The sequence below is a fragment of the Homalodisca vitripennis genome, unplaced genomic scaffold (assembly GCF_021130785.1).
Source record: "Homalodisca vitripennis isolate AUS2020 unplaced genomic scaffold, UT_GWSS_2.1 ScUCBcl_267;HRSCAF=1843, whole genome shotgun sequence".
NCBI lineage: Eukaryota > Metazoa > Arthropoda > Insecta > Hemiptera > Cicadellidae > Homalodisca > Homalodisca vitripennis.
Genome location: NW_025776392.1, coordinates 194,005 through 218,988, shown reverse-complemented (window position 1 = coordinate 218,988; position 24,984 = coordinate 194,005). Strand labels below are relative to the sequence as shown.

The 24,984-nt window shown below is 35.5% G+C and overlaps 2 protein-coding genes across 2 annotated transcripts in view; one reads left to right on the top strand and one right to left on the bottom strand.

Annotated features, from left to right (window-relative positions):
- Positions 1-2,845: 2,845 nt before the first annotated feature.
- Positions 2,846-5,244, bottom strand: LOC124370533 (the record flags this gene model as incomplete). Its single annotated transcript, XM_046828825.1, is given in 1 exon segment — positions 2,846-5,244. A coding segment is annotated over 1 exon segment (1,395 nt). The 5' UTR covers positions 4,956-5,244.
- Positions 5,245-14,162: 8,918 nt separating this feature from the next.
- The window catches only part of LOC124370532 (asparagine--tRNA ligase, cytoplasmic-like), a 48,396-nt gene continuing 37,574 nt past the window's right edge, over positions 14,163-24,984 (top strand). The window contains exons 1-3 of the mRNA XM_046828824.1: positions 14,163-14,326; positions 21,354-21,414; positions 21,833-21,981. Of these exons, the coding sequence (XP_046684780.1) occupies positions 21,375-21,414; positions 21,833-21,981 (189 nt within the window). The 5' untranslated portion in view covers positions 14,163-14,326; positions 21,354-21,374. The remainder of the gene's footprint in view (positions 14,327-21,353; positions 21,415-21,832; positions 21,982-24,984) is intronic.

The window sequence follows — 24,984 nt, the reverse complement described above, 5'->3', positions numbered from 1 at the left end:
ACACGAACGAAACATTCGTTTACGAAACGTTTTTAGGAGATCTTTTAGGAGATCGGCTTCTAAAAAAAAAAAAGAAGAAAGAAAAAAAATTATGGTTGCCTGTAAAGTCGGTTTTACGGGCGAAGATTTTACGTGACAACGTCTTTTTCTCGGTAGAATATTTATTGATATGAATATTATTAAATTGCACAATAGGAAAAAGGAATTGAATGAAAATAAGAATTGCACAAATTTTAACTATAGAAATATATTTTGTTTACTAAAACATTGTACATAATTTGAAATTAATTAAAATTTGTTATTGTAAATGGTAAAGTTGAATAAAACATTTACTAAAATTGGAATTTGAAATTCTTGCTAAACACAGTTAAATTCTAACTCCGCGCGTGGTGATCGGTCGGTTTAGTTCGTTTGTTTGGTCGCACTGTTATGACAGGTTAGAGGTTATAATTTGTTATTTTAAATGTTTGACTAGCAATACGCGCTGTTTCTTCTCAATCGACTGAATTACGATTGATTGCAGAGTGATTTAAACTAATAATTTACTTAACACTATCAACATTTGTCAATAGTATGACATAACCTATAAACTCAGTTTCTCAACTTTTGTGTCAATCTAACAATTAATCAATCAATCATAGTTTACGATAATGAAATATCAGTGTACAATTATTTACCTTTATTGTTGTACATTTGTCAATAGTATGACATAACCTATAAACTCAGTTTCTCAACTTTTGTGTCAATCTAACAATTAATCAATCAATCATAGTTTACGATAATGAAATATCAGTGTACAATTATTTACCTTTATTGTTGTAGTTGTTGTAAATGACGAATCTAAGCACTCCACATTTTCACGAATAAACATAGTTATCTGCTTTATCCCGTGCGGCGGACCCACAGTTATCTGCTTTATCCCGTGCGGATCCCGTGCGGCGGACCCACTGGACGGGAATCGTAACGTTACCGGGCGTTACACTTTTTCATGAGTGACTCCGAGCCGCAACCTAATTTAAGACGTTGTCACGTCAAAACGTTAAAAGTAATAGCTTTACTAACACCTAATAAAGATAAACACTTACTCACATCATATAGACCAATATCTTTAATTCCTTGCATAATTAAAATATTGAACATTATGATTAAAACAGATTGGAATGGTTTGTTAAAAACCACAATATTGTTCCCAAATTTCAATTTGGATTCAGGAAACAAATAGGATGCAACGACTACATCCTGAATCTTACATCTGATATCTGTATTGCCTTATCATATAAGGAAAATGTCGTCCCAACATCATTGGATATATCAAATCCTTATGATGAAATTTATATACCAACGCTTCTGTAACAAATAACTAGAGCTTTTATTCCTACTACATTTCTACATTTTATGCCTTAAAACACACCGACACGTAACAGTAACACTTTTTTCGACATCTAGATAACATACACTTTTTAGTACGACTCTAGCTTACACACAGGCTGCTTGCCCATGTAGGCTAATTTCCATTTTAGAATATATGTAATAAATAGTTTACTTAAATTATATAAATAATATTTATCCAACTACTGTACTTAAAATTAAATTGTTTTATTTTATCGCCACTTAGTAAATATAGTAAAAGGGTAATTTACTATTTATCAAATGTAAATAAATATAATATCTTGGTGTATATGTTTTTGGAAATAAAAAATGTTTCTATTCTATTCTATATTCTATTCCTGCAAAAATTGTTATTTATTGTCAGAAACGGCTCGCTGACAGGCAATTAAAAATGTGCACTCCAAAAGCAAACTTTACAAGACAGACATGTAGAGGCCTGCCACAAGGGAATGTATTGAGTCCTTTACTGTTCTCTATAAATTTGGTATACACGTACACACTAATCTAGAAAAAATATAAAATGCTGACAGTATGCAAATGGCACTGTAATATACTCATACAATAAGAACAATGATATACTATATGAAAACATTCAAGAAACTCTAACTAAAATAGCTAACGATTTTATGAGAATTGGTCTAGAACTTAATGGCAACAAAAGTAACACCACACAGTAATATCCAGAAAAAGAAATAATAATTGGATCACACCCTTATATATTAAAAACACACCCGTTCTCATTGTGGACAACTTGCGGGTACTGGGTATTATTTGTATAAAGATTTCACTTTCAAACCTCAAACCAATAATGTGTATAAACAATGCTTATAAAACTTAAACATCATAAAATCTGTTACACGTGGCAGATGTGGCACACACCCAGACTTTGCTTTACAAATATTTAAAGGTCTAATGAGGTCAAAACTAGACTACTGTAGTTTTATATAAACTATGTATGAGGAGCAAACTTTCAAAACGTGTTTTGTCCCGAAAAATAAAAAATGGGTTATGCATTGAGAAGTAATTGTTTTGATTCAAGGAAGGTCTTTAAAAACCAATATCGATCAAAAAAATCTCTCCTATTATAAAATAAGGTCCAAATATTACACTTTCGATCAAAAAAGTGTAATTCATTGGGGGATGGCAGACCTGGTCTGCTTTGCACGCTAGCTGAATTTGAAGCTCCTTGTTTTTTTACTGTGTTTTGGCAGTTTACAAGTGTTTGTTAGCACTCATGGTGCGTAGTAGTATATAGCGAATGACTTGGCGCGGCATATTTGACGCCGCAGTGCTGCTCACAAACATTGCAGTAAGTAAAAACTATTTGTGGAATTGTGTCTGATAACTGACAAGAGGGACAGTGGAGGCCGGCGAGATAACAGCAGTCAAGTTTCTGCGCAATCACCTGGCGCACGCCCCACTCCGCCTCACCAAGAGTACCAACCTAACCTGTAACTAGAGGACGTGAGTAACGAGCTGAGCCCTGAGTAGGGGAAGAGGCGGGTAATGGTGGGATAGCTCGCCAGTGGAGGGGAAGTGTATGATAGCGGCCCAGTGATGTACTACTCTAGGAAGAAAAGTTAGCCCAGTAGGAGCGTTGTATTGATACGCTAGGGGGTTTTCTTCGAAATCATAATATTCGATAACGGCTTGATAGATATTAACGTTTGAGGTGTCAAATTAAAGGTATCTTTACCTAGATTTGCTAATACTTCTTAGAACTTTAACAACAGTACGGGTATCACAGTATCACTTTAATACAGTAAAGGTCTACAGTGACGCTATCCTTCGACATTGGATCAAACTAAATTCAATTTTTATATCGATGTCTACTAACTACAATTTAACAGCTGTTTACTAAATGTTTGGTTTTTAGTATTTAACTACACATTTCACTTTTGTTCGATTTTGAGCAACACGTTAGCTAGTAGCATAAATATATAATATTGTCTGTCTGACTGTATGTTATTAGTTTATATTGTCATGAAAAGTTAATGTACATTATTTTTATATCATAAAAATATGAAAGAGACTTGCTGTATTTTTCTATATATTTATTATTATCAATACTTACTATTGACGTTTCATTATCTTAGAATTGCAAAATAAAATATTCTTTATTAAACCTAATAAGCAAATAAATTAATTGCGTCACTTACTTGTCATTTATGTTATTCAAGCACTTCCACTCCACTCATTTCACCGCCACTGTCTTCTCTATGGCTAGAGTGTTCACTGTCACTTCCACTGTCGTCATCACTACTGCCGGCTTCTAGATTTATGATGAAAGATTCTGTGATGTCATCAATAGATACTTCATGTTCCATATACTTTTTTTCAATATTTATAACGTGCTGGCATCTCTTCGCCCATTCCTCTTTTGTAATATCTTGGACTTTTTCTCTCACTAGCTTGATGCAGTCATTTAATTTGAAGGTCGTGTTTTTCAGGGCAACGTGGTTTTTTATCAGTGACCATATCATTTCTATCGGGTTAAGATCGGGATGATAAGGAGGGAGGCGCAAAGCGGAGTGACCGTGTTCTGCAAGTATGGAATCAATCTCAAACATTTTGTGCGGGTTCTTATTAAGCTTCACAATCTGATAGAGTTCTGTTTTAAGCATTTTGTCATGGAACGGGATGTTATGGTTAACTAGCCACTGAATTATCTCTGCTTTCTTGGAATTGCTGGTAGGTGCGGGGTTTAGTTGTTTATTGTGGTATGATGCGTTGTCTATCACAAGGACGGTTTTTGGTGGTAAATTTGGAATAAGTTTTTCTTGTAGATATTTTTTGTAATTTTTAAAATTCATACAATCATGATAGTCACCTGACTTTTGGCCTGATTTGAACACCAACAATGCATTGTCGATAAATCCGTTCTCATTACCTGCGTGAACAATTATTCCATATTCGCCCTTAGAAATAGGTGTTAAGAGGCCTTTGTTGCTGCCATCTGACCATGAGTGGGGCTTTGTGTGCGAAGCGTGGACATAAGTCTCATCCGTATAAACAATTGGTCGACCCTCTTCTCTGTAACGTTTTATAGCTCTAATAAAACGAACTCTGTGTTCTCTTATTTCGTGTTTTTCTATTAAAAGTTTTCTGTTATCTGTAGATTTTCTCCATTTAAACTGAAGTTCCTTGAGAACTTGTCTCAGAGTCCATATTCCTCCTCTAAACCCGATTTTTTCTTTTAATACCGGAAGAAGAGTTTTTAGGGTAGGTCGCTGACCGTCTATTCTGTGGAATTCATGAACAGTCCGCCGTATAACAGTCTTGTCAAAGTCGTCAACAGCTGTTTTTTTAATTTTTTTCGACCATGTTTTTCTGGGAGTTGAGAAACGTGGACCATTTCTCGGCGCGGTTCTTTCTTCACTCACAATTCTTTTTACGCTAGTTTTAGAAATTCCTGTGGCCTCTGCTACACGCTGTTGAACTTGTTTTAATAATATTGGCCCTTGTTCTGCTTCCCTTTTCATAAAAGTGTACAAGTTAAAAATTATTTCTCTAGCTTGGCTGTGTAAAATTTTACCACCGACCTTGCTTTTTCTGTTGTCACCCATCTCGACACTATTCACAAATTTATAACAAAAATATTTACTAAGTATATATAAATTGTAAAATACACACTGTTATAACGGTACGTAACACGTTTTACTAAACTTACGGTACTTAAATACTATGAAATTGGCACTTCACGTATATATCACGAGAAATAATGTTTTTAGTAAGGCGCGTATGGCACGATGTTTACTGCGAAAGAGATAGCAGCGAACTAAGCGTCTGCCGTCCCCACCACTGAAAATCCGGTTCTAACTGCTTTCTCTGCTCAAGGTCAGGGACCGCCTCGTTTCTCACGGCCTCTAACCTCTGTCAAGGAAAAGGCACTGGATCACCCACCCTCTGCGAAGATTTTCTGTTGCGCCTTCAGATGGTTCACTGCTACACACGCTACATCCCTGCTTGGACATTGCATATGAAAATATTGAAGCTTTTATCGTTTAGTTTAGAGATATAACGACTGATCCACTATACAGTATTATTTTAATTAGTTTCATTGTAACTTAATTAATAGTTTAGTTGTAATAAGTGGGTTACTAATGATAGTTTAAATAATAATTGTGTAATTGTATAGTAATTATAACAGTGATTGTATTGATTTAAGTGGTAATTTATTAATTGTACAGTAACTGTTATTTATTGAATTCATTTATTTATTATTTATTTATTTTTAATCAGTTTTCATAGATTTAGTTATTTTAGTAACCCGACAAAATGCCTCGTCTGACTAGATCCAGTGAGTTACTGAATATTGTTAACGGTCTACACTTTATAGACAACTATGTTATTGACCTGGCCTCTAGGATATATAACGAGCTTAGGTCCATCACAGCCACTTTTGGGGAAGACGCTATTGAGAAACTTATTCCTCATGTAGTTACACTGTTCAGCAAATTAAATGAGCTCGCTAAGGAAAATGTTGATCTAAATAAACAAGTGGATGCTGTGAGTGAAGACCTGAATCTAGCCGAGCACAAGTGCGATGAACTCAACACCAGTAATAAGGATAAGGCTGTTCGTTGAGATGAGCTGCAGGACCAGTGTGAGGAGGAGGTCACTCGTCTTACCACGGCTCTTGAAAGCATGCGTGAAGAGAACTTTAGGTTGAAGGGCTCTTTAAGTAAGCTTGAAAGTATGGACACAGCCAAGCTTCTAGCAGAGAGTGAAAACAAGATAATGGGGTTAATGGAAGAAAAAAATGTCTCCTGACTTCCATTGAGGTACTGGAAGCTGCCTTTGGGTGTCTGAGGGCTGAGCTGAAGAATATGGAGCGGTGGCGGACGAGTGTAAGGCGTGACGCAGCTGTACAACTTCCAGACCCAATCCGAGAACAGTCTCTCAACTACAGCACTCATGACATCACGGACAACGCTTTAAACGAGCTGCATTTGCCTTCCTCGGCATCTTCTGTGACCCTTAGTCACGAGAACTCCTCTGCACGCAACGTCTTTATAGACGACTTCAAAGACGTGTTGTTGCTGGGTGACTCGTTTCTTCGTCACACGAGCAGGAACTGTATGAACAGGGGGGCTTATGTTGAGTGCTGTCCAGGGGGTAGGATATTAGATACAAAGAAAAGATTGTTAACATATTTAGATGTAAGTTTATCATTAATATAAATTCATGTAGGAACTAACAATCTAAAGCGTGGGTATAGGGGAGGTCCTGGCTACAATGGGGGCCACGGGAAACGTGAGGCTCTCCACGCAATGGCAGACCTGCTGTTCACTGCCAGGACGAGGTTTCCTCAAGCTAAGGTTGTCCTCAACAGTGTTTTAATCAGACGTAATATCACATACAAAGCACTGTTTGACTTCAACGAGCAGTTGGAGTTGATGTGTCTCAACTTCAATGTTGAGTTTGTTGAGGCAAACTGTTGTGTTGGCAGGAGGGATCTTGCTCGCGATGGGATACACCTCAACAGGAGAGATGTGTCGCGTCTGGGTTCCTTGTTTGAAGATGTAACAGCGTAACTCTTACTGAGCAGTACTGACCAGGCTGCAGCCAATGTTAACCTCAGCTACAGTCCAGGGAATGAGATTGCAGTGAATAGTGATCCTGCTGTGAGTGACGCCATCCATGAATCACAAAACTCGGGAAACTAGCTGAGGAGGGGGGTATAGGTAGTTTGAAAATAGCTCACTTAAACATGCGATCTCTAAACACTGGGTTCTTTGAAATGTGTACGCTAGTAAATAACTTTGGTTTTGACACCTTTGGAGTAACGGAAACATGGCCGCACTCTGGTACTCCCTCAGACACTTACATAATACCAGGGTACACAATGATTAGATCTGACCGTTCACAGCCCGGCTCAGAGGGTGGTGGTGTTGCTGTGTATATCAAGGATGGCGTGGTATACGAACAGAACTACCTTGCGGAACATGTTGACCCTGGTATTGATTACGTCTCTTTAGTTGTAAGACAAAAGGGGATGAAATTGGGGATATGTTTTGCTTATAGGCCCCCTCGCCTTAGATACACTTGTCTCACCTCTCTATTGCGCTCGCTGTTTATTGATTTAGCGATTGAAGTCATAATGTCTGTATTTATGGGTGATATGAACATTGATTTGTTATCCAAAGAAAGGAATGACGCCCAGTATTTACGTCGGCTCTTACATGAACTTAATGCTGTGCAATTAGTGAATGAGCCTACTAGAATAACATCTAATTCAGCAACATTGATTGATCACTTAATTGTGGTTAAGTTTACCAGTACGAAAATTGAGAGGGTTGGTGTTCTTGATGCGTCTAGCCTGAAAGACCACAGGGGAATTGTTATAACTGATCATAAATTGGTCTACTGTACCTTGAAGTTTTTAAGAGAGAAAAATGAGCACCACATTATAAGGTATAGAGATTTTTCTAAGTTTGATCAGGAAAAGGCACTTAAATAAATTGCTGAAATAAACTGGGAGAGTGCCTTACAGATAGACAGATGATATAGAAAGGTTCCTGACAAACAACATTATGAATGTATTTGACCAAAATGCACCTGTGGTATGTAAAAAGGTCAGTAAGAAAAAAGCCCCTTGGCGAAGTGAAATTATAAAGCGTATGACAAGAACAAAGAACAAGATGAGGAAAAAGTACTGGAAAACAAGGCTAAACTCAGACTGGGATAATTACAAGGACATAAGAAACAGGTTAAATGTGTTGGTCTGGCGAACAAAAAGGATTACTTTTCTGAGAAGCTGGCTTCATCAGATAACCCTAGAGACTTCTGGTCTTGCGTTAAGCAAAGTGGAATAGCAGGCCAAATTTCCAATAAGAACTTCCCCCCCCCCGGTCTTAAGCCCAATGACATGAATAAGTTCTTTTCTGAAATGGGTTCTGGAAATAACATCGACGATAGACTACTTGACTTACTGAACAAATCCCGTCTATCTAACACAAGACAGAATTTTAGTTTCAGACCAGTTACTGAGGTGGAAGTGAAGGAAGTTATGAGTGAAGTGAAATCACGTGCAGTGGGACATGATGATATATCAATAATGATGATAAAGACCGTCAGTCCGTATAGGGGCAATCGCCCATTTGGTGAATACATCGCTGGCAAATGGGCTGTTTCGAAGCAGATGGAAAACAAGCATTATGCTTCCACTTCCAAAAGTAGCTTCTCCTGCCACTGCCCAGCATTTCAGACCGATCTCTATTCTGCCAGCAATGTCAAAACTATTAGAAGAAACAGTCATCCGACAAATAAGCAAGTTTTAGAACGACACCAAAATACTACCTGCACTCCAGTCTGGTTTTCGACAAAACTATAGCACATGCACTGCACTTGTTAACCTGTTCAGTGACGTAATTGATGCAAGAGATGACGGTAAATGTAGTACAATTGTGCTTATTGATTACTCTCAAGCATTTGACTCGATCTCTCACGAACTTATGGCAGCGAAGCTTTATTATTATGGATTTGATGACTTGGCTATAGATTGGATGAAGTCATTTCTCACAGGAAGAAAAAAAGTCACAAGAATGGGGAGTGAGACTTCGGATCCGCTCATTAAAGAGCGAGGTGTGCCTCAAGGTAGCTGTTTGGGGCCCATCTTGTTAAATTTTTATACAGTTGACCTCCCCAATTATCTTCAACACTGTAAAGTCCATCTATACGCAGATGACTGTCAGCTGCATCTGTCTTACAAGCAGAGTTTGATGGAAGAAGCTGTTAACAATATAAATTATGACCTGCACAACATATGTGCATGGGCTGAAAACAACGGCCTGAAAATTAATTTTAAAAAGTGCAGTGTCCTACATACAGCTTCTCAGCACGTTGTACAACGGATACATGGTAGTGGGTTGTGTGTGATGCTCGGAGATGAGGAGTTACCAGTATGTGACAAGATAACTACTCTCAGGTTGGGTTAGACAACAATCTGACATTTTCTGACCATGTCACATTTACTTGTCAACGAGCACTGGACAGACTTAGAGGACTTTACATGTTTAGAAGTTTTCTCCCAGAGTCCGCCAAACTTAAGCTCATGCAGTCACTTATCCTGTCTGTTTTCTACTATTGCTATCCTGCATACGGAAATAGTATCTCCAAGGGGGACTGCGGTAGGATCCCACAAATTCAAAACACAGCCATTAGGTTTGTGTTTTGTTTGAAAAAATATGACCATGTGACAGCTTACCGCGAGGCTGCCAAACTTGCCCCAATGGCGACCGTATGGAGGATAATGACGTGCTGTATGGTGCACAAGGCCCTTACACTTCGAGTGCATGGGTACCTTACTGACCGGCTCCAGTGTCGAGACGAGGTTTCCCTGCGCAGCACTCGCCAGCATGGAGTGCTTCACTTTCCCAAAATTAAGTTAGAATTGGGAAGAACAAGTTTTTCTTATTTTGGGCCAAAGATGTACAATGACCTCCCCGAACCCATTAAAAAGTTATAAAGCCCTAGTTTCAAGAAAAAATTTTTAAAATCTTTGGTATAGACATTGATGTTGTATATTTATTTGTTATCTTACTTCTTGTATTTACTCTTAGGCCTAGATAAGTTTGTGTCATTTTTTGTATTTACTTTAGTTTTTAGACGACAGTAATTCTGAAAAGCAGTATTGTACTGAGAAGCGCTGGATTAATAAAGGCATTTTTATTTACTTATTATTTATTTAAAAAGTGCTTTGTCTTCTGACCAGTTTAGGTCAAAGCATGTTTTGTCCCACAGCCAATCAGAGTGAGCCATATAGTGCAACTGATTGGTTGGCTTAGTCACATGACCATACACCAGTTTTATTTGTGAAATTGGAAGTTAATTTGCACTTTGATATTGAGGGCATATTATTTTAGTGAAAGTTATCAATTTTTTATGACCCATGGCGAGAAGATCTCTCCAACTAACATGTATTTATTCATTCATATACGGTTAACACCATTTTACAATATACAGTAATTTTACTTGCAGCCAACATCAAGATGAACAACAATATATTCAGTATAAAAGAATAATTTATGATATTAAATACGGTAACCTGTAACATAACATGCAAAGTATGAATCAATATTATAACAAATTCAAAAGATAAATATATATATGTATGAGAACTTAACATATTCTGTTTCAACTTCCAACGGTCAAGGACCAATCAATATACAACAATATTACAAATATAATTCAACAAAGACGACTAAACCCAAACTCAGTTACAAAGGGTCAAGCCAAACATGCAACATCACTCAAACCAAACTACTACTTACAAGCTATGGGTCAAGCCAAACATGCAACTGGACTTTATATATATATATATATATATATATATATATATATATATATATATATATATATATATATATAATCTTATACATAAATAGCAAAAAATGAACCAATATAATTTATAATAATGACTTTAGCAAAAGCCATAGCAATAGATAAATATACATGGCTTGTAACAAATATTGACAATGATCATAACAAGAGGTAAAAGTATGTAATTACAACGAATAATTAACACACAAAAGCTACAACATACACCAAATGCATATCAGCTTCAACAAAAAAACTTAATTCATTTATAATGAGGACAGAAAAGTAAACAGATACATGCTATCAGATAATAATTACAAGATATACAAAATTTAGGTGAGCGAAAATATGTAAAAAAAAAATTCAACAAACCAACAATTACTACATAAATAAATACAACATGCATAAGTTACTGCAGCAGGACATGCCAGCTCACAAAGCACTGAGTTTCCTGAGTTTTCTCCTAAAAGCATCATCAGATATAGCGAAAAAATCAAAGTCAAAAGGAAGGCTGTTCCCCAGACGGTGGAGACGTGGTATGGTACTGAAGAAAGAATATTGGGTTGGACAGAATCTTCTTTCAAAAAGTTGTCTGGTTCTAAGAGACTGGTGGGCACGAATGTCGATTCTCCCAAGCAGATCAGTTGAGTCCACAGTGGCTGAGATGATCCCCTTTAGGAGCATTAGATCAAGGACTTTACGTCTGAAATCCAAGGATTGAAGTTCAAGATGGTGGCTTAGGTCATCCAAAGGAACATCCGCATAACTAAATCCAAGTTGTACACCAATGACCCGAAGAAATTTTCTCTGAACACCCTCAAGAAGATCAATGTGGCCTAGTTGATATGGTGACCAGACAGGAGAACAGTACTCCAGGATGGGGCGAACTAGATGAATATAAAGTGTCCTTAACGCTCCAGGAGAAAAACCATCCTTGGACACTCTGATAATAAATCCAAGGGCCGAACTTGCCTTCCTACTAATACAGTCTAAATGAATGTCGGGACTCAATGTAGATGTCATTGTAACTCCAAAGTCCTTGACCACAGAAGATCTTGTAAGTGGCTCTTCTCCAAGAGAAAAATTGAAGATCAGAGTGTCAGTTCTTCGAGAGAAGGATAGTACTGCACATTTAGATACATTCAATTCCATTTCATTCTCAGAACACCACAATAGTACGTTATTCAAATCATCCTGGAGCAATCTGCAATCAAGTTCTGAGGCTACTTCATTATATATATTTTAGCATCATCTGCAAAAAGTAATATTTTTGAGTGTTTGACAACATAAGTCAAATCGTTTATAAATATGGTAAACAATACAGGGCCCAACAGAGAACCCTGAGGGACTCCAGAAAGCACAGGGAAGGCCCGAGAGGTTGCCCCATTATATCTGACCTTCTGGTGACGACCACTAACATAGCTTTCAAACCACCGCAGCATGGGTCCAGCGACACCCATATTGCTAAGCTTAGCCAAGAGATGTACATGGCTCATCCTGTCAAAAGCCTTAGCGAAGTCGATATATATACTGTCAACTTGATGACCTCTTGCAAAGGCTGATATAATATCATCCTGATAAATTACCAGATTTGTTAAAGCTGATCTACCACTACAAAAGCCATGCTGGGCCCTAGATATGTGACTCTTAAAGAAAAAAGATAGTCTAGCAAGAACCAGAGATTCAAACACCTTAGCCAATGTTGATTGTATAGAAATTGGCCTGAAATTTTTTATATCGGAGACAGCTCCACTCTTGAAAATGGGTGTAATAAAGCTTGTCTTCAGACATTGAGGAAAGATACCCAAGTGCAAAAATCGGTTGAAGTATAAAGTCAAGTGGGGAGCAAGAATGCAACTGCAGTACTTCAATATCGAGGGTGGTATGTCATCAGGCCCCGGCCCCTTATTAACATCTAGAGAAGAGAGGATCTTTTCAACTTCGTCACAAGAGGCAGAGAACTCAGTGAAAGAACCGATAGTCAAGCAGTCCCCATAGGAAGGTCTCCTAGTGGGTGGCCTGAACACTGAAGAAAAGTGATCGGCAAAGAGTTCACAGATGTCCTGAGATCCTTCAGCAGTCTTACCATTGAAACACATCCAAGCATTAAACCTAGCAGAGTCCTTAGTATGATTTATGTGAGCCCAGAAAGCCTTAACATTGGTCTCCATAGCTCCTTCCACCCGCTCAATATACAGCTGATAGCAGAGTGACGAAAGTTCCTTACACTGCCCTCTCACGCGACTAAATTCCGTGTAAATATTCATATCAGAAGTAGCCTTATACTGACTATGAAGCTTCCTCTTCAACAGAACCAGTCTCCTCAATTCCGGGGAGAACCAACAGGGAAAGGAAGATTTCCCTAAACCTTTCATTGGAGTCTGAGATTTAATTAGGGAACTCAGGCTAGTACAAAGGTGTGTAAAGGAATACTCAATATCTTCACAATCGTCCAAGATAGGGTACTGCCAGAGCTGCAAGTCTTGAAAGACCGCTTCCATGTTGCATCTTTTGAAATCATACTTATTAACTGTATTTCTTGTTTTCATATTGCCATTGCACACAACTTCAATGTCCAAAGGGGGATGATGGGACTCGACAGGCATCAACGGATCCAAAGCCAGCTCAACCGATACATTCTTCAATGAGGAGAATACAAGATCCAGCACAACTTCCCGGTCATTCTTAACCCCATTAAACTGTTGCAAGTGAAAGAGGTTAACAAAACCCAATACAGGCCGAAAGGAAGAATCCCGCTCAGCATCAATGGAACATGTCCAGTCCCTGTTAGGCAAATTGAAATCTCCAACTATAAGAATAGGCCCCTTTGTGCCTGCAGAAAGTAATGCCTCCTCACAGGCAACACAGAAGTCCACATACTGGCTGGCTGGCATGCTGGGTGGAAGATAAACAGCACTTAGAAACATAGAAAAACCAGTAAATCTAACTGATGCAAAAACACACTCAACAGGGCAAGCACGATGCACTATCTCTTGGGAGACCAATCTGTCATGAATACCCACAATAACACCGCCACCGCTCATCTTGTTTGAGGTTTCATCTGAACGATCGCAACGATATATCTGATAATGTGTAAGGCCAAGTTCATCATCATCTATATCGGGTACAAGGTTTGTCTCTACGAGGATTATCCCCACATTATCCCCACTTCCAAAACCATTAGCTTCTTTGTTTTCCCACACTTTATTAACTCTAAAAAATACATGTTTGTACCGAATAACAACCAATAGAAATCCTTTCATAAACCAAGTAGAAAAAATACAACCACAGAATAGAAAAAAAACCACAGGGAACGTCGCGGCTAAATGACATAGCCTAAACAAAAAAAATCAAGTTGTCGGTGTTGTGGTTTTAGAAGCTATGTTTCGCCACGTTGGTTATAATCACAACATAATTCCAAATCGTTGCATCAGAATAACCTGCACCCCACAGCATGTGGTCTTGTGGTGTATGTGGTAGTAGTGATGTGGTGCAGTAGAAGTTCAGAAGACGAAATTTAACAGTTCAAGTAACTGTCATCCTACCGCTTTTATCTTCCTCTTGTAGAGTAACTACATAAAAGTGATTGGATATATTTACTTTGTATCTGTTACATGTAAGCAAACGTTATTAGTTGTTTTCGTGTTTTATACATTATTGTAATGTGTATTTACTGTATTGATATTCTGAAACATAGGTTACGAAAGAATGTGACTGGTTATATTCAAAAATAAACCAAGTGTTAATTTCTGATTATCCTACTGGTTTTCGGTTGAAATTTAAATTTTATTGTAGCCAAGTTTGTATTTTACAATATGCTTAAAATTCTTAACCATTTTAGTGTCAAGCACTTATTGTGGGGGTGATTCAGTCAGTGCTATACATTTACAGTCCCTCATTTGTATTTATGATATTTTTGTAGTGATCCTCACTTAAATTGTTCAAACTATTTCACAAATAACATAATGGGATGATTTTTGTTTTATTATGTTGCTTGGATGAGTAGACTATAGGCCTAACTTAACCCTTAAAGCGCTAATCTAAATTACTGTCAAACGCTAAGACATAAAAAATTTTTTTTTTTTTAATTTCCCAATGCTAATTTTGGTATTTATTTACAATACCGTGACCATGAAAAATGGACTTTTTTTCATGGGTTGGGCATTTATAGCCAAGTATTATTATCACAGGTGCATATAAACTGGGGGGAAAGTATATCATTGTATTATATTGATGCCTTTCGGGCATTATTGCATTAAGGATGGAAAATAACCGACAAAATTTTGTCGAACAACACTTGGAGGGTTAAGGATCAGGGGCATCACGTGATCTGGGATTCGACTTTTGCAAGCTCGAGTTAATTTTTTTTCTAAAAGAGCAAGCAGTGCGCAGCGGGCAGGCATCGTTGACAGGATTAACGTCATCATTTCAGTAAAATTGCCAGAGGTACTGTCAAAAACAGAGTTTTCAGAGGATTTCAAAAAATCGTAACTCCTTTGATTTTCGTTGCCGACGAATTTTTTCTTCACTATTGTTTTCAGGAAAAATTGTAGTTTTCAAGAAAAAAAAATGAACATACCTTTCCATGGTCACGTTATTGTAAATTGATACCCTAATTTTTGTTTCATATACCTTGGTATTACTTTAATAAGAAAAAATAATAAACATGTAATATTACATATTTTTGAGAATTTTAACACACGAAAATATTTGAAATTTTCAATAAACTGCATTGCAGGATAATGTACATAGGAACACTATTTGACGGATTACATTACATTTATACAGGTTATTTATAATGAGTAAATTGTAACTGAAGTTCCTGTGTAATTAGTAGGCCTACATAAAATAAATAAGTTCAGTTTAAGATTTTGAAATGTAATAATGTGAAATTCAACACAAACTTATTTATATGATAGCCTACAAGAGAAATGAATCAAATATTGTACTTATAAACCTTATTTATTTAGAATAAATAAACTGGACTTGTATGGTGAAACTGGTATAAAATACAAAACAAATAATTGAAAAAAAATATTACACATAATATACCAAAAATGCGCTCATTCGTCAAAACTTGGATCATCTGGATTAGCTATTATAACAAAAAATTATACTAAATGTTAGTAAAAACAAACTAAAACACTATAAGAATAACAACGGACTGATTCAAAACACTTTGTTTAACAATATAACCAACATACGACCAACACACACGTAGTTAAACAGCTGAATAAAACGAACGCGTCTGTAGGCGTATGCCGCATCACAGGCCATACAAAAAAATGGCGGCGATTGCTTTCAACCCGAGTAGATACCGTTACGTCCACCAATGGTGACAGAGCGTTTTGTCTAGTCCCGACAGTCAAAAGGAACATCAATCTGCTCTCTTACGGAAGTTTTAACAACTAATTCTTCGCCATTTCAAAATTAAAGCTTTTGCGTTTGTAGACGTATTCCGCGTTTAAAGCATCGGCAGTACCGCGTCTTTAGGCTTTAGCCGCGTTGGAAGGGTTAATAATATTTGAAGGGTAGGGTACGATAAGCGGACCCGGTTTTTTATATCGAAATTGGCAAACGATATTATGTAATCACAACCATCGATATAATCAATCGATACTGATGAATTATTTTGAACAATTAACTTTATAAACCTATATCAACAGCTGTAAACACTTTCAAATAATACACGTACGGTAGTATTTCAATTTTACATGCAAGTAACATTTATTATTAAAAATGGCAGTCAATTTTAGAAAACTACACGACATTGCTTTGAAAGACGATATAAGACATGTTTTAGTGGCTTCAACATTTTGGACTCGTACTGAAAAACCCATGTTTATTTGAAATTTGTGGGAAAGAAACAACTGTAACTGTCAGAGAAGCAAATATGGTCGTCTTCAGTTTTCATAATTTTGGTTATAATAATTTGTTTGATCACTGTAAACATTAAATTCATATTTAAATTTAAAAGATATGATTGTTATTGAGGACTATAGATACTTTTATATCGATTGGTAGTCTAGGATTTGAGATGCGAATATTAGGTATCGATGATTTCATTCTTCGATATAAAAAACCGGGTCCGCTTATCGTACTCTACCCTAGGCCTATTTGAATTTAAAAAAACTATTGGTAAATTGTGAACTTAACGGCTGAAGTGACAAAATACTAGTTTCGCATTATTAACCTATTGCTATAGTCCTCCTGAATATACACTTTCAATGGGTGGAAATGACAAAATAGCAAAATTATAGAACATTAAAAGTGGAACTACTTTTGGCTGCAGTATAATAAGAGGCCACCACCACAATAGAATCATAGTATATCCTTGGAAACAGTAAAAAGTAACTAGATGTTAAACTATTTGGGTAGGGTACGATAAGCAGACCCGGTTTTTTATATAGAAGAATGTAATCATCGATACTAATATTCGCATCTGAAATCCTAGACTATCAATCTGTAGTCCTCAGTAACAATCATATGTTTTAAATTAAAATATGGATTTAATATTTACAGTTATGAAACAAATTATTATAAGCAAAATTAGGAAAACTGAAGACGACCATATTTCCTCCCCTCACAGTTACAGTTGTTTCTATCCCACAAATTTCACATAATGGATTTTTCGGTACGAGTTCAACATGTTGAAGCCACGTAAAACATGTCTTATCATCTTTTAAAGCCATGTCGTTTAGTTTTCTAAAATTGACTGCCATTTTTAATAATAAAATGTATTGTATATTTCAATTTTACATGTAGGTAACATTTCGCTTAGGTTAACCAAAACTAATTTCGTACATGGATTTATCACTTATTTGTAATGCAAGCCTAGTTTGTATTCATCAAGTTCCAACTCTTGCAAACTTTTGACAACATTTCTGTACTCAAAGTTCATGAAATAAAGAGTTTTGTCTATTAATTGTCTTGTGTTTTTAGTCCAACATAAGCTTTCCATAGATCAGTAATGATTTTTATTCCATGTTTAGTATGTTTCACAACTAATGGGATTAGTGATTCGGCATCACGTTATTTTCGGAGTAAATCTCTAAATGGAATCTACCACGTCTTCTCTCCCTCTTATAAATGTCTACGTCAGACAAAATTCTTTATTTGTAATCTTAAAGATCAGAATGGTGTCACATTACATGAAGATTTTCAATTTGTTTCAAAGTTAACAGATACATCTGGTCAATAAATAGTTCTTATATATAAGTTTAAATCTTCTATTTGGTGGGTTTTACAGTCAAGTAATTATAGTAATGTCAATTTTCTTCACTCATCCAGTTTAAGAACTCATCCAGCAAGTAAAATGGTCGTTTTTTAAGCCATCGTGTCAAGGCTAATTTCAGTCCATCATGCCTATTACCCATGTACCTTCTAAAAGGTCATGTGGTAGGCAAAATGTCAACAGGCTTATTTGCTCTGAGACAACTGGCAAAGTACTGTAGCTTGGAAACATTAAAAATAATATATTTTTCTTTAGTTCACTCACATCTTGCTTATGGGATAAGCATATATATGGAGCAACAAAAAAGGGAAATTTAGATAGTATTTTAATACATCAAAAGAAATTTGCACATTAAGAATTATGTGCAAATTAAAAAGAGAAGACTCAGTCAAACATCTTTTTGCTAATCTAAAAATATTAACTGTATATGGGCTCTATATTTGAGAAACTATGACTTACGTGAAACAGATCTTTGACCCGATTTTATATGTAAATAATCATATTCACAACACTCGATTAAATAGACAGAACACATCACACATCAATTAAACACATCATTTAGATTTTTTTAAGAAAAAACTAAATATATAGGAACAAAGTTTTTGTATATGCTACCAAGGCATATATTTTACTGGAAAATAATTTATGTAAATTCAAATCTAAAGCGAAAGGTTATTTAATAAATTTATCTCTTTATTCGCTAGATGAATATTTTCTCAGCTAGAAGTAAGCAATTCTGACCTAACTGTTATAAGGAATCTAGGAGGGGCCATTCTATGTTTGGTATATAACATAATATATTTTAATATAAATAAAATCTATATTAAAGTCCTATCTAGTACTAAGTCTTGACCTTTTGTAATTTGACGCTATTTATTGTACCTTTGTACATAATATGAATAAAGAATTCTTGAATCTTGAAAGTCTTCCACGATTTTCTTTTTCCAATCCTTGCTTCGTCGATTTCAACTACCACTCCTTCGCTACACAATAGTTCTTCTTTTTCAGATTTGTATCCAACCAAACAAAACAACTGAAATCATATTTTAAAAACGTTTCATTTCATTTCTGCATGTACTTATACCGTTTAAAACTACTCATTTACCAAAGTGTCTTAAGTAGTTCGTTTCCAACTAAAATAGTACATGATTTTTTATTATGCTAATTATATCAAACTTTAAATGTTTAAAAATTTTTCTCCATTGCGTTTTTAGACACATTGTGTTTGTTCTGACATTTCTTGCAGCGAAACAAATCCGTCTGATTCTCACCTTTAATCCTGGTATTCATCTCCTCATTATAAACTCGACACCTCGGATTTAAAGGAACTAGCTCCTTTTCTTGAAACCATTGTTCAGTATTAATGAAAACTTTATGATGGCTAATACTTGCACATTCATACCCATCTTGTCGTCACTAGCCTTCTTCAACATAAACGAAATGACAACTGCTGGTAATGATGTCACTAGCATCAGCTGATAATGGTGTCACTAGTAACAGGTGATAATGATGTCACTAGTAACAGCTGGTAATGACTTCACCAGTCTAAATAAAGCTGGGAATAATAATTATAAATATCTGTAGGTCAAATGTCGTACTCGATAGTATCGATATTTAAAATTGATAATCATCATCCGATTGCATTGGTGGCCGCTAATTATACTGTAGCCATAACACATGAATACACAACGAACTTATATTCCCACTTTGAAAAAACAATGACCAATTAAATAAGAGTAAATTAGTTTTTTTAAATATTTTAACTGCTTACATAATCCATAATCAAATACGTAAATATCTTTCAAAACTAATCAACTGTATTAGAGTTAACGCTTTGTGATTGAGTAATGGAAGCCATTGTTATAAAAAGGCAATGAAGGGTACTGCAGGAGATAGCTGATGGTGCTTAACTAAAATGTTTTGACCACTGAACACTTTGATAAGCTATCAAGACACTGATATGTTATCTGATAACACTGAAAGTCGTAGATAACAAGAAGCAGAGTACACAAATTTACATTTTCATTTCAATTAGGCTATTAAAAATCCAGGTTATTTGTGATTTCCACCCCCCTAAAACCACATTTATTTTGTTCAGGAGGTTGAGCAGAATACATTAATAATGTTGAAATTTTTATTGGCTACTCTGGCTGTTAACCTCACTGATACCAATCTATTAAAATTTCGTAGATAGTAAAATATTTAATTTTGAAAATAAAAAACTTGTATGTAATTTTATGATTTTAACCCTTTGAGTGCCAAGAGCCAATTGGATCATCTTTACCATTATATGCAAGAAGTGCCAAGAACAATGTCATTGTACCGTATTAATCAATTATTAGCTATCGTAGATTTTTTTATGGTATGAAATTAAAAGTAAAGAACTGATTTTTTTACTTTGATTCCATCAAATACTACTATAAATATATAGAACGTGTTAACCTACCGTCCCTTGAATCAAGAAGCTTCACTCATGACATTCTGTTTATGCGCAAGCTTGTAAACGAAATCCTTGATTGCTCACCTCTTTAGACATGCACAATAAAGTTGTTTCCTATATATAGAGACTCAGATGAGTCAACAGTTACAGTTTTTTTTTTTTTATGGTTCTCTGAACTTGCAATTTGAAATTAAGTGCAAATATCTCTTTATAGGTAAAGACATAGTGTTTCAAACGCAAACAAAACACGCTTATAAAACTGCAGAAGCAGTTAACTAAATACGTTCTAGCTAGTAGTTAAGTCAGCCTATTTTCACGGATTTCTGACTAATAGTAGACTATTAAAATTTTTCATCGCTTCGCCATTGATAAAAATTAATTTTTGTACAAATCAACCCTAAAAATTAAAAATTGGTTTTAACAGTTTTTACATTTTTATGATGGTTTTGATTATACACATTTTTTACAGGCCAAAACAAAAATATAAATATTGGCCAATACATAACAAAGTTATGTTGTTTTTAATCAGCGTACAAGAATAATTGTTTGAATTGACATACTATTTTTGGATAACGTTTTAAAAGTACTCTAAACTTTTTTTGACTAGAATCCAAACAAACATTACTGGCACTGAAAGGGTTCATGAATGTTATTGTATGCTAGTTGAAATTATTTGTTTAAAGTGTAGGAAGTTGTAATTAAGTTTATTTGCATTGTTTCCAAGTTATTCTATAGTTCCTTTTGTCCACGTGGGTAGGACTTTATGTTGCAAGGTTAGTGGGAAGTATAGTTAGCTTGAGTGAGGATAATTCTCGTATTAAATAATTGCAATCAATTAAGCTATGTCAGTGTTTTGTGACCAGTTACAATAGGTTCTCATTGAAACTGTGGGCATTTATATTTGTAGAATACAGTACCATCTTTCTAACTCACTATTACAAGGCTTTGAAACGGTTTTGATTGTTCCAGGCAATAACCAAGGTTTACAAGATGCCAGATCTGGAGTCAAAAATGGGTGATATATCATTAGGTAAGCGAGTATAGGCTACATTAAGTTGATTAATATTAAGCGACTTGATTAGAAGTGTAGATTCAAATAATTTATCTTGAATTTTAATTAAGTGTTCAGTAAACATACTGTGGTTATATATCTTCTATATAAAATCACTTGTAAGTAGATAGATTATAGATCGTGTTTTTAATTTTTCTCATATACTCCCATATCATATGTACAATACAACCGTTAAACAAGTAATTTTGACCATATGAATATTTTTCCTCGCAGAATCCCTTAATGTAATTGTTCAAAACTAAATCTTTACTTTTGTCTTTAATCAAAATACTCATCTAAGAGTATATATAAAATTGGATTTTTCTATATGATCAAGCCGTTCTAATATTTATGTCTTATCAAAACACTGTCAGTTGTTAATTCGCCTTGGTTTCAGGTGAAATATATACGTCCGAGAAGACTGGCTGCGATGACACTGGAGATGGAACGGAAAATAAGCCTTTCAAGACCGTTTTGCAGGCAATGAGGCATGCTGGGAAGGAGCCACTCCCAACTATATATGTAGACGCAAAGGAGGAGGGAAAGGTGTGTACATTTTGCTTACCCTATTAGTTTGTTATTTTAGGCATCTTGGTTGAGATTATTGTGATGTAACAGATTTTTAGTCATTAGACGTATCTACTATTATTTAATTACAATTTGTCATGCTAATGAGGGCGTGGGGGTTCACAGCACCTAATCTAATAGCACCTAATCTCACAGCACCTAAAATTTAACCGTCTAATAGCACCGATTCTCATAGCACCTAATATTATAGTACCTAATCTCACAGCACCTAAGGAAATGCCCGAGAGTCGCACGGCACCTAAAGATCGTGCTGGAGTTTTATAGCACCTAATATCACACCACCTAAAAGGGAGTGGTGGGGATCGCCGGAAGGGTAGGCCGCCACCACTGTCCGTGGCCAGTGGGCGACCGTCCGTTGAGTCGCGTGGTTAGGGGAGAGCTCTGAGTTGGTTATTGACACGTGCTGTGCGGGTTGCATTAACGCGCTCGCTGGAAGAATTGAAGGCGGTGGACGTTTCGTTTAGGAATTTATATTATGACATATTATGTTATTTTTACCGGATCCCGGCGACCTCTCTCACACACACTAAACATCTCACTTAAAACGTCTACCACATTAAAATATACCCCTTTATTACATCTGAAAAAGTTTGACGGCTTAGGTAGTTTTAATCTATATATTATAGCGAAAGTGAGATATTTTAGATATGTTTATTGATTGTGATAATCAAAAATATGAAGAAAAACACAGTTTTCTTTTAAATTTAAGCTTTCTCCAATTTAACTCCTCCTAATTCAAAAATAATTACAGTTAAAAATATAATATATCATTTGTTGTATGTCTCTTAAAGAACGACATACTGATAATTCAGAGTTCTAAGTTAATAATTAAAGGCGTAACAAGTTTTTTGGGAAACTCATTAGACTTGTATTTATTTATACATCACGCAATGCTTATTACTAATAGTCTTTACTTATGAGTGAGGGTGCAGAACAAGCGAGGTACACAGTAACTGTGCCGGAACCTTAATACATTATGGCTTAATGAAACACACATACCAACTTGCCCCGTGTGCCAAAATCACAAAATAAAATATCGACAGTTTTATTTTCACACAAACCACAACAGGAAAGTGTTTAAATTAGGCTTGTATGATTCTGCTATATATATTAATTTAAGGAAAGGCAATTAAATTATCCATTTACCCAAAACAAACATTTAATTAAACTTATATTTGTAAATTCACTAACAGATAATTTGAGGGAAATTAATATTCCTCAAAGCGAAGCGGCCGAATACCTTCCATAATCCTATCACCATCGTCTTTGTTATCGGTGTTATATTTTCACTGTTTACCTCATGTTCACTGACACAGTCTTCCGACGAATTTCTGTCCCTCAGTCAAAATATTAGTAGTCTCTCTACAGCCTCCCCCAGCAAGCATTCATTGGTTCAAGCGTTATCTATAACTTTACTATTTTTGTATTCTCTACAACTTTCATCCAACAATCAGGCGTAGTCTTTTCCAAAGCTTCTTTACAAATTTTGTGATAGAATTAATAGTGAACGACTTATTATTTTTGCGATATGTAAATTAATTTAAGCCCATATTAGTTCAATCGCGTGGAGCTTGACTGTCACTAGAAGTTCAACTTTTTCATGTCTGAACTAAAGTGACTCCTTTCTAGTAAACCATCCTGTAATTTCTGCCTTATATCTTTTGCTCATAGGTGCTTTAAATATTTATTACTATTATTATTATTATTATTACTTTCACAGAAAATCAATAGCATCTTTATGAAGATTAACTACCATAGCGACTGAAATATAAAATTTTCTTAGAAGACCTTCCCTATGTCCTATGTACATAAAATGTGGCACACACATGCCTCATAACTTTCACAGAAAATCAATAGCGTCTTTATGAAGATTAACTACCATAGCGACTGAAATATAAAATTTAAAACCCTAGAAAAAGTATCTTATTATTTTTCATCTTCCCGCTATCCGAAAAAAGTTTAAATTTCACACACACACACACACACACACACACACACACACACACACACACACACACACACACACACACACAGAGTTCTCGTCATATAAATTGATTACACAACGTATGTTAAAGAAGATAAACCTAGATTACTCGTTTTCATGAAAGTAGTACCCGCTATAAAAAACTACGTTTTGCTTTGTAAACTTCCCTTCCTTACTTCCTTGTAAACTTCCTTTGTAAACTCGGGGAGCCCATTGTCTTGATAATGTTTTTTAGTCTGCCTAGATCAGGTTATTTCATGCAACATCTTTATTTTTCTTTCTCGGATCGTAATGGGCTTATTTTAAATAGTCAAAAGAATACTTTGTCTGAAACATCTAAAACCTTGCTAAATCCAAAAGTACAAGTGACACATTTTATTTTAATTTTTCCAGAATCCTCTATTGATGATCTGACAAACCATTTGTTTTTACATGATTGGAATGTCGTACTTAGTAATGGAAGAGTATTCTCTACCTAAAAACTCGTTCATGCACATTTCTCCATTTCAGTTCATAAATAAACATTTTACTCTACAGTGAAAAAACAACGTTCCACAGTTAGTGAGATTAAAGGTCGAAATCAAAATTATCGGTATAGTGGGGAACTGGACCAAATTAAAGAAATTTTTGTTTTTGGAGAAATCGGCAAAACTTTCTACTAGTGACAGGCTTCGTGTTAACTATTTAAATCTCTAGAAATGTTATAAAAAGTCCGTAGAAGATGCGAACTAACAATGTCGCAAAAATATAAAATAGCAGTAACCAATATAAGGCCTGGGGAGAGGTTTTTAACGCCAATATAAGGCGTTTTCGGTGCAGATAAACGAAATACAAACATTTAGCATCTCAATCGACATTATCAATAAATATCACTCCAGGTAACTTAAACAATTTGTTTTATCAATTCGGTTAACACCAAATAAAGGGTAGTATCAAAAAGCCTCATGTTAATAGAATGAACTTAATAAGAAATTACC